Source organism: Protopterus annectens, chromosome 2.part0, assembly GCF_019279795.1.
Source record: "Protopterus annectens isolate FY-2018-M chromosome 2.part0, PAN1.0, whole genome shotgun sequence".
NCBI lineage: Eukaryota > Metazoa > Chordata > Ceratodontiformes > Protopteridae > Protopterus > Protopterus annectens.
Window position 1 is genome coordinate 132,374,851 of NC_056728.1, and position 11,406 is coordinate 132,386,256.

Consider the following 11,406-nt stretch of genomic DNA (forward strand, 5'->3'; position numbering starts at 1 on the left):
TAAGAAACTTTCTCCCAAGCTGGCCACTCTGTCATCCATTGCTAACTCCTCCATGAGGCTAATCTCCCATACAGTGGAAGGTACCTCACGGGCTGCTGGTTCAGGCCTATCCCTAAGGAGACACACCTGGATGAGACTGTGATTTTGCAGCACACTTCAGAGCGTCATTGTTAATGCAACTTTTGATGGCTGATCACTGAGTGGACCTTCTGTTAGAGATGTGCTCACCCACAGTGAAAAGGATGGGAAGATCTTTTCTGCCGTGAGAATCAAATTTTCTATGCCTCAGAGGATCTTTTCAAGGAAACAGCATGGAGGCAAGAAAATGTGGTTCCGTAAATCCCATGGGCCTTTCCAAGACCCACAGGGAGCTCTCTTCCAGAGGCAGAGGAGGAGGGTTTAATGGTCGATGCCACCATTGAGGTAGAAAGGAGTCCATAGAACCTGGGCTTCAGAGAAACGTTCTCTGACAAGCCCTTTCAGCGCTCCTTAAGAGCTACCAAACTATCCGTCTCTAGATGCAGTCAATGGTCGATTTTCCTTGCACCCAGAAGTCTGGACACACTTGAGAAACAATTCATGGGTGCTAAACGTAATATCCAGAGGCTACTACATTCTCTTTTTCCCCACCCTCTAAACACCAACAAGAAACTCCCTGACTTGCCATCCAGTCAAAGGGAGCAAGCATCCCAAGAAATTCAAAACTTTGCTGCAAGAGAGTCATCCAAGAGGTCCTGACTGAACAAAGATGATTTGGATCTTACTTCTGCTTCTTTTTGGTGCCAAAAAAGACAGGGGACCTAAGAACCATACTGGATCTAAGCATTTTGAACCTTTATGTAAAGAAGTTGAGGTTCCAAATCGTTATGGTTCAGTCCATTCTGCCCCTATTGCACAAGGATGATTGGATGTGCTCAGTAGATCTCAAGGATGTGTACTATCATATTAAAATAGGCACTCCAGGAGATACCTGCACTTTCAGCTGGGAGCCAGTCACTTTAAGTTCAGAGCATGGCCCTTCGGGCTCACCACAGCCCCCTGGGTGTTCACCAAATGCATGGCAGTCGTGGCAGCTCACATGAGACTCAAAAGATTCTGGGTGTTTCCATACTTAGGCAATTGGCTCTTTACCCCCCTCAGGAGGTATCGACTTCTCCAAGCCAAATATTATCTGATTCAAATTTCACACTCCCTGGGCATCACTATAAATTTGGACAAGTCCAGTCTGACTCCTGTGCAGAACCTAGAATTCATAGGAACACAGTTAAACACGAGGGATTAAATAGCTTCTCTCCCCCTTCACCGCATAACACTGAGGAATCAAGTCTGGGAACTATTATCAGAGCCATCCCACACTGCACGCCTAATCTTACAAGCTTTGGGGTTGATGTCAGTAGCGATCTTGTTAGTTTCTGTGGCAATTTTCTTTATGAGAGTTCTTCAGTGAACATTATCAGTGCAGTGGTCTATACTTTATCAACCTCTATATTTCCCATCAGACTGACACCAATATGAAAAGTCATATTCATTAGTGGATTCAATCAGACAACCTCATTTTAGGCAGACCCTTGTCGATTCCCCCTCCAAATAGCCACAGTGACCACAAATGCTTCCCACTTGGGGCAGGGGGGCATTACAAGGGAAGGATGGTCCAAGGCACATGGTCTCCTCTGGAAACCAGGATGCATGTTGTGCAGAGAGGCCATGATGTTTGGGATTGGCAATGGGCAATATCTTTGGACCACCTTCTGGTTGCAACTCACATTCTGGGGAAAGCCATTGAGCTGGCAGACAGACGCAGCAGATCTATCATGATTCTGCATGAGTGGTCCCTTAATCAGTCAGTGGTGAGCATGATCTTTACCCATTGGGGTCAGCCTTGCTGCTACCTTTTTGTCTGTCCTGTCTCCCCTCAACAACAAGTGCAGTGAGTTCTTCGCTCTGATCCCCCCTCCAGAGGAGTCCTGGAGGGTTGCTCTGGTGCATGATTGGTCCCCAGGTCTCCTTTACACGTAATTCCCTCTTCCACTGCTCCCAAAGCTTCTTCAGAAGGCAAGCAGGCTGAAGAGCTCAGTCATCCTTTTTGCCCCCTTCTGGTCTTAACAGATATGGTTCCCCTTCCTCCGGTCTCATCTGAAATATCCTGTGTGGATACTGGAGCCAAGACAGGACCGCCTGTCTCACCTGTCAGGATTGTAGCACCCCAGTCTTCATGCCCTCGAGCTGACAGCATGGTTTCTCCACTTCCAACAGTAATGAGACAGTCCAGACTTTGAGGAAAACATCTCTTCTGACTCTTCTCCTGAGGAGTTTTCACAAAGTGAAAGACATGTTTAAATGGGAGGAAGAAGAAATTTCAGAAACTCGTAAGAGGTACTATGACCTCCTTCATTTGATTACTTGAAACCCATTGCTGTTCCTTCTGTTCTTGGGGCTTTAGAGAATGCATTTAATTCAGCATGTTCATCTCCTGATGAATGGACCCCATCACTTAAAAAGCCTGACAGGCTTTATAAGGTGCCACAGTCACATCAATACCCTTTTCAGTAATCCCCTGGCAGATCCTGTTGTGATTTATGTTCATAGTTGTTTACTAGGCTAATGGCACAAGAGCCTTTACAACCTTAACTAGTAATACCCAGGATGTGATAATGTTAAATCTTAATTCCCAGACATGGGATGGGGTAGTAACAAGGTTGTGGGTCCTTGGGTGTTGAAGCCCTTTGTCATTTTACAGACTGCCTCTGTCCATAAGGGACATGTGCAGTACCCTGAAAATTTATTTACAGTTTCCCTTCTATTTATCCAAATTTTTATTTGAAGAGAGTGAGGCACAGGATTTATTTTATAAAGATGAGAAGGTTATTCCTTAGACGAGGTAGCCTTTGGGATACAAATCTATTTCCCCAGCAAATTCTGTTAGTCACAAGTAGGGTCATATCTGTGGAATACGTAACCCTTGTATAGTTTTTCTTGTGAATATATGACATTTTCATCAGGGCTCGATCAGAAAATGCCTTATAAGTCAGGCATAAGTTACTTCTCAATAAACGATATGAGATGGAGTAAAGGGATAGTGCCTTTACTTGGTCTGCATAAGACGTGTTACTCTTTGTATTTTTTTTTTAGTGAGAAATGTCTGGGGCTGCTCCAGTTGGTGTAACTGCCTGGCTAGGTACAAGCAGAGGGGAACATGGGCCTAATGAGGGTACCCCAAGTACAGTGGCACTATGACTTCCTTTGATCTTGTTGCCATGCCTTTACTTATAAGCTGAGCCACACAGGAGGATTTCCTCACTACTGTAGCTACAGATGTGGCTTGCAAGTCTTTAGCCTCTTCTTACCCCATTCTCAGTTGTAAAAATGGCAGGGCATTTGACAAGTTTGGCAAGAAGGCCTATAACTATACAATTCTTGCCTTCAGAACTACAAATTTTCAAGCACATATAACCAAATTCCTCCTTGCCACTTTTTTCAGATATGCATCAGATTACTTCTACTTTACCTGCTTCTGACTCCAAATATTCAGTGACAAATATACTTGTGCATCTCAGGTAACAAAACATATTATGAAATTACCTTATGGTGCAGTTGATGCCATCTGTAGAGCTACAGCCACAGGATCCATGATTTGGAGCTACACCTGTCTCAGGTTACAGAGCCCTAAAACAGGACATTAAATCCCCAAATGCTCATCACATTAATCAGTGCTGCAGTAGGCTTAGCTGTATGGATTATATTCTGCTAAGGATATAACGAACCAGCCTACCAACCCCCAAAACTTCAAGGCACCTTCTGCATGCTCAAACCATTAGGCAGCTCGGGCTGAGCTACCAAACTGCACATATTTGAGCATCAAACCTTTCAGAGTGCTTCTTTTCAAGCTTTTTTGGATCAATGGTTGACTTGTGCTGTTCTATTTCTGGGCAGATAAGATGGGAAAAACCTTCTACATTTTAAATGTTTTCTTTAAATTTACTTTGCTGGTTAGGAAAGTTATCTAGGAGTCTATGCTTTAACAGACTGTAATAAGAATGAACTGTACTTTTAAACAGGAGTGCACTTTTTTCCATTCTGTTTTAAAAGTAGTTGAACCATTTTGTCTGTGGAGAAACTGCATTTGTTTCACTTTTTGGGGCTGGTAAAGCATATCAAAGGGCTTTTTACTGATTTTTTTTGTTGGGGAAAAGGTGCATTTTTACAATTTTAAATTTTTATTGGCTTGTACTGCTTGTTTTTCCAGGGAAAAAGGCACAATGTTTGGCTTGAATGGAACAAACTTATCCTGTGGGTTGGTTCTTCTTCCAGCCACAAAAGGAAAACATTAAGCAAACAGCCTTTGCCACCGCAGCAGGCTACCAATTTGTCTTGGCCACAGTTAGGTGACTCTGGTGTGGGTAAAACTGGTTCCTCAGACCACTCATCCTTTATCCTGCATTATTCTGTTGTAGCACCCTCAGCCACCATGGACCGGTGCTTTTCTACATTCTTTGCAGCTGTTGGGATCACCTCAGTGGGCAAGGGAAGGGACACTCTTTTCAGGCCTGAGAGAAAGAGCATTGAAGACTTCCATATGTAGTTAGAATGTTTTTGCTCATCCTTATTTTAACAGGTCTATATTAGATTGTCGAAATCTTCTTTCATCAACAGCTTATTCATAACTTCAGCCAACACTGAAAATTTTTACAGGGTAAGTAGTCAATTGGCCTCTACCCCACCAAAACACACATCACACTAAATCAAACCCATCCAAGTGCGGTGCTTCACCCTCTCACCCCTCCCATTGTGGGGGCTGTCCCCTCACAGCCCCCTAACTATATATACCAACATCAAGATCATACTATGGTGGAGAAAACGGCAAAGTTGTGGTGTTCGCCAATTGGTTACTTACCCTGTAAAAATGTTGATGTTCGCTGAAGTTAGTTTCGATGGATAGAGGTCAATGAATAAGTCATTGATGAAAGAAGATTTAGACAATCTAATATTAGACTCGTGTTAGCTGCTGTTGCCATCAACAGCCCTGTTGACCTCACTTTTTTCCTGTCAAAAAGAACCAGAAAACTAAACATGCATCTCCTCCTCCTCAAATTTCTCTGGACGGGAATAGTTTAATAGATCTGGCTTAGGGTCTTATTCAGGATATTAGCCCTTCTTATAAGGTAGTTTATGTTGAAAGAAAAAGGGATGCCTCTTTTCCTAAAGAGATTCAGGATCCCGAATCTGGACACGAAGTTAAATGGAGAGATGCAGTGATTTCTCCACACATTTCTGATTGTGATTCAGGCAAGAGCATAGTGCGTGTTTCTACCTGTAAGGATTTCTCTTCTTCTGAGACTATTTCCAGTATGTACCATTGTTTTCAGTGGGAGAACACTGATGCTTCAGTCCCTCTAAAACTACTGTAAGCTGTAGACTTTCTGAGAAGGATGAGGAAAAAGTCTAAGCTTGTGCTACTTTGATTTTCAAAATTTTGAATTATCAGGCTCGAATGTTAAAGTTTATTCTGAGTAATTCTGAAAATATGAGGGATGCTTTTTCCACAGTTTATTCTTGTGAGAAAAAATTTGCTTTAAATAGTTTAATTGCTTGCATCTTGTAGATCACAATTCATTATTTAAAATGTGTGTATGACTTTGTTGATACTTTTTCCAGGGCTCTGGCCATTGGTACAATTTTGAAGAGGTTTGGCTGATTTCTTTCACAGAAACTCTGAGATTATGTGAAAAATGAGACCTTACATTCTCCTTTGGCTAGAGCTTTAGCTGTTGGTCCCTTTGCTGCAGAGGTTATCAAAAACTGTGATGAGAGGGGTAAGCTGATGTAGGAAATCTCTGTAAACATTTTTCAGCCCTCCTTTTTCAAATTTTAAAAGGGATTCTTTAATTACTTGTCCAATGTATCAGCAAAATGCTGGCAAGTTTAAGAAGCAATAACAAGAGGGTTCCAAAAAGAATGCAGGAACTCCCAAAACAAAGTGAAGTCCAAAATGTCCGAAAGGCTATTTAAGGGACTACATGTTTAATTAACCCCTCCCCCTACCCTGGCAGTCCCTTTTCCCTTCCACAAATTATGAACTTCCATTTGTCTCTTTGGTAGCAGATAGCTTCAGACAAATGGGTCATATAGGATCTGAAGATCATTTATCAACATTACAGATGGCAGTGGGAGGAACTTCCTCCTTTCCAGTGGGTAATTCCTCATCCAATAGACCTGACACTCCTTTATCCCCCCACCCCCCCATCCTTCAACATATGTTGTCTCAGGGAGTAGTAGAACCAGTTCCTCGTTCCCAGTTTGAGAAAGGTTGGAGACCACTTCTGGATCATTTTCCTCAACTTATCTGTGTTAGTGTCCAAGTTCAAAATGCTGTCATTTCACAACCTGTTACTACTACTACCTCATTTAAGTTTCCTGGTAATACTAGATTTAAAAGATGCTTAGCATATCCATATTTATCCCTATTTCAACAATTTTTTTTAGGTTTTGTATGTCTGGATCACACTATCAGTTTTTTGCCATACCCTTTGGACTATCCACTGTGCCATTATTGTTCAGAAAGTGTCTAGCTGCACTTATGGCTCATTGCAGGCTACAGGCTATCCATAATGGCTCATTGCAGGCTACAGGCTATCCATATTTTTCCATATTTAGATGACTTGCGTATTAGTCTTTTTCAAAGTGTTAGGAATTTCACTTGGGTGAGAGATCTCTTACACAACCTAGGATTAAAAAAAAAAAAACACTCAAAGCCTTTTTTGAATCCGTCATACAGGATTGTGTTCCTGGAATGTTTGCTAGACACCTCAGTTCAAAAAGTCTTTCTTCTATAGGAAAAAAAATAGATCTATATCTAGATCTATTTCTAAGGTTTTTCTGTTAAGAATTCAGTCACTGCAAGGGAATGCTTCAAGATTTTGGGTCTCATGGCATCTTTAATTCTCATGATGCCCAGCAAAACTCCATATGAGGAAGATACAGTGGTATCTGACATATTTTTAGTCCCAGCACCCACACCCATTATCTGGTGGAGATAGCAAATATCTCTAAATCCAGGTCTCCCCTTCTTTCTCACTGCAAAGCAGTCACCACAAACGCCTCTGACTGTGCTTGGGAAGTGGTTTCAGAAGGGATACAAGTGCAAGGTGTTTAAGACACTAAGGACAGATGTGAGCCCAAAAATATAAAACAGATGCTTGCTGTAATCAAGGCACTCAACACTCTGAATCATTTTTGGTCCCCTGGAACTCTCACGGTATTACAGACAATACCACAGTCATGTTGTCCATCAACAAGCAAGCAGGATCCAGGTCTTACCCCCTTGCAGGCTAGTCATGTTAGCTTGGGATTTAGCTTTACAGAACAGTTTCACTCTACAGGCATCCTATATCTGATCAGAGCAGAATTGTGTTGCACACAAGATGAACAGGACAAAGGTAGGCCCTCATGAATGGAAACTAGATTGGGGGTCTTCCAATGCTTGATCCATCTATGAGGTGTTTCTCAAGTTAGACCTCTTTGCCTTCTCAATGAGCAATCATCTGGCAAAATCCTGCTCCATGAGTCCATGCAAGAAAGCCAGTAAGACAGATGCCTTTCCTTTCTTTGTACAGGAATATTCCTGTATGCTTTTCCACCAGTATCCATTGTACTTCTGAAGATTCAGAAGGAATCCCCAAGATCATTGTAGTGACACCGTTCTGGCCCAGGCAACATTGGTTCTCACTTCTTTTGGAAATGGCCAGGGGCATTTATTACAGGCTTCCTCACAGGATGGATCTGCTCGTACAAGAACAGGGGTGTTTGACACACCCCAAGCCCAGTCAACTTCAGCTAGCTCCCTGGATAATAAGGTCATAATTCCTTTTATGCACCCATTTATATAGAAGGCATGCAGCAAGTATTAATAGTGACAAGAAAGCCTGCTACTCGAAAATTATAAATTAACAAATGGAAAAGGTTTTCTAGTTGGTCCCAGCAAACTAACTAGCACCCATTCAGGACAAGTGTTTCTCTGATTTTACAATATTTGTGTGAGTTGCTATCCTATGGCATTTCTTCCATCAAGGTTCATTTATTGGCCATTTCAGCATGTCTGCAAATGAATCCTACTCTTAAAATGCATTCTCATGTGAAAAAAAAAACATCTTGAAAGGGGTTTTTGCATAAAAAGACCTCCTAGAAAACAAATGTCTTCTCCTTGGGATCTTAATTTTGTGTTAGAGAAGCTAAGATTTGCTCCATTTGAACCAGCTCATCAGGCTAGCTTAAGATTTTTTTTAAGATGGAAAACTGTTTTACTGATTGCTGTGACCTATTAATTTCCACAGAGACAGGGTTTCTTTGAGAACTAATCCTTTTATGCCTAAAGAGGTAAAGAGGTATCAGAGTTTACTTTAAGCCAAACTATCCATTTCATTGCTATCTTTCCTGAACCTAAAAATGAGTGAAATAGTATCCTCATACCTTTGATACTCTGGTGCTATCTTGACACTAGAAAATCTTAGAGGTCTTCACATCATTTGTTCAGTTCTTGTGAAGGTAAGAAGGGGCAACACCTGTCAAAAACAGGCTAATTCCAAATGATTGTTCAGGCTATTACCTTTTGTTATTTTCATCACAATAAAACTTTGCCAGGCAGAGTCAAAGCTCACACTACCAGGGCCATGTCTTCACCTATGGGTTTTTGGAAAGGGTATTTTATGATACAACCTAGAAAGAAGTGGCACCTCCTTGGGATATTAATTTTGTTTTGGACAAGTTAGCTATCCTTTTGAACCTGCAGCCAATACTTTCTTACAATTTCTAACATGAATGACTAATTTGCTTATTGCTCTGGCGTCACTTAGACCTGTATTTGAATTACAGGCCCTTATATCTGGGCATCCTTTCTTGATTTTTCACTAGGATAGGATGAGTTTCAGAGCCAGCCATTCTTTTATGCCATAGGTTATCTGTGAATGTGCTTCCAGACCATTCATCTCCCAGTTTTCTATCTGAAATCCAAAAACAGAGGGAACCTTCTGCATACCTTAGATGTCCACAGACAATTGAGATTTTTACCTGGATGAGACTGAGGATTTTAGAACTCTTAACTAACTTTTTGTATCCTTTGATGGCAAAAAGAAAGATCAGCTATTTTCTAAACAAACCATTTCTAAAAATCTATCTTAGGCTATCAGATTTTGTTACACACCAAGGAAAGCCCCACTTTAGATACTCATGGCTCACTGTACTAGAACTGTGTCAATTTCTGAATTTTTGTAAAGAGGTGGATTCTAGGTCTGTCCTAGAGACAGCTACTTGATCTTCTCTAAACACCTTTACTAGGTGAGACAAACTTGATTCAGTCTCCAGAGGTAGAGCTGGATTTGCAAAAGCCATCCTTCAAGGGCTTCTTAGACTCTGATCCTTCTCCATCCATCCTTTCTTCCTAAGCTATGCAAACTGTCCCATATTAATTAATTAATTCTTGTTATATTACTATGCTCAGCATACATTATGTAACCTGTTTTGTGTATTATGCTGGATGTACTGTATTTGTATAAATTGATGTTGGAGCTTTTCTCCCCGGGCCTCCGCTGAAAATGGACCTGGTCCAGTCGGAATTTCCCGGTTAACAAATGTAAAATAAATAAAATAAATAAATATAGTTATGAATGCTGTAATAGTGATCTAATGAAGAACATAGTGCAGTTATGTAAAGATAACTTATCTTAACAGTAAATGTTTGAATAGGTCATTGTTGCAGTATTAGCACCTCCCACCTTCCCCTTTTCCTTGGCCAGGGTAGGGTACCCTACTTTACTTTTTGTACTCCTGGCATTACAATATCTACTGGTTTTGACTTGATTGTTAAAGAACTTCAGGCTTCAGATTCCCCTTTGGGCAAGAAAGCTCAATTTGTTTTTTTTTTTTTTAGTCCCAAACATCCCTCTTTTACTAACATGTACTCTCATAATAAGAGTGGGGTATAGTGTGAGAAGAAGGAATCCAAAGCTTTGTAGAATGGTAAGATGTCCAGTGTTTCACAGGATATGCCCCATAAAGTTACCGCTATTGCAACAGTAACCTATTTGAACTTCTGCTGTTATGGTAAGTCAACTTACACTGATGTACTTTGTCTCAGAAAGTGTACTGAAAATATTGTTTCACTGTGTTTTGAACAGCAACAGGATGGCAACTCCTGCATCCACTTTAGAAAGTGAAATAACTGCAGTGCATAATCATTCTATCTTTATCTGTTACAGAAATTTAAAATACTTTTCCTTCTTTGTTTAACTATTTGGGACAATATATTGCATGATTACGTAAAAAACATAGCTGCTGCTTGCTACCAGATTTGCCTTTGTTTTTTTAGATTATGGTACTATTTTAATTATTGTTTATGTATTTGTCTCTTACAGCAAACTGCTAAAGCATGTGGCAAGAATACAGCTTCCGGTATCTGTTGCAGTGGTGGCCTTTGGACTTGTACATTTGTACAGAGTTTCTTATTTTATAGCATTTTCATTAGTTCTACATGCATTGTCTTGTTTTGTGTAGTTATTTTTTATATAAAATAGTCCATTATGTAAGAAGCGTTAAAGGAGTATTGGGTGTTGCCCAGCAGCAAAAGTGTTGAAAATGTGAAAGAAAAAGAAATTATTTTGAAACTTGTATTGAATATGCCCAGAGCTTCCTTTTCCAAAAATGTGTCTTTCACATAAAAATGATTTATCATGAATTTTAATTTACAAAATATGTATATTGTTTAATATGAAAACATTTTTTAAACAAAAGGTTTTTAATAGCTATAGAACAATCAGAGAGGGTTTTTCTCCAGGGTGTAGTGCACTGAGGTCAAGGTCACAAGATTTTTTTTTTTTAATTTTAAATTGATTACCTTATGCAGTTTTGTGCCATATGATACAGTCTCTTGTCAAGCCATGAAATATGATCTGTAGACAAAGAAATTGCAAGAAGCAGGGTTGATTGCTCGGCAGTAGCAGTCAGACATGCAATGCTCTGCAGGGTTTTGCTGTTTGTGTTAATCTGCAACTACTGGCACTTTAAGAAAAAAAGGTCAGAGAAGTCTGCCTGACAATCATTTTTTAAATGAAGTTTCAGTAGTTTTGTCTTCTATTCATGTTTTCTTCAGATTCTATTTTTTGATCATATTCATCGTAGTTTACAAAGTCAGGTAATACGTGTAAGATACTACAGTATCTTCCTACTAGAGTGTGTGTGTGTGTGTGTATACACATATGTATTCATATATGTGTATATATGGATGTGTGTCTATAAGGAGCCATTCTTCCCAGATGTTAGCATGAAATGAGAGACTTTCATGAGTTGTAAATAGAACAATGAAGCTGTACAGACTACTTGTCATCATTATGCACTGTTCCCTGCAGTGCAGTTACTTTC

The 11,406-nt window shown here is 40.2% G+C and overlaps 1 protein-coding gene across 1 annotated transcript in view; it reads left to right on the top strand.

The window, feature by feature from the left end:
- The window catches only part of PGAP1 (post-GPI attachment to proteins inositol deacylase 1), a 2,682,422-nt gene extending 2,671,693 nt beyond the window's left edge, over window positions 1-10,729 (top strand). The window contains exon 25 of the mRNA XM_044060619.1: window positions 10,404-10,729. Within this exon, the coding sequence (XP_043916554.1) occupies window positions 10,404-10,542 (139 nt within the window). The 3' untranslated portion in view covers window positions 10,543-10,729. The remainder of the gene's footprint in view (window positions 1-10,403) is intronic.
- Window positions 10,730-11,406: the final 677 nt, after the last annotated feature.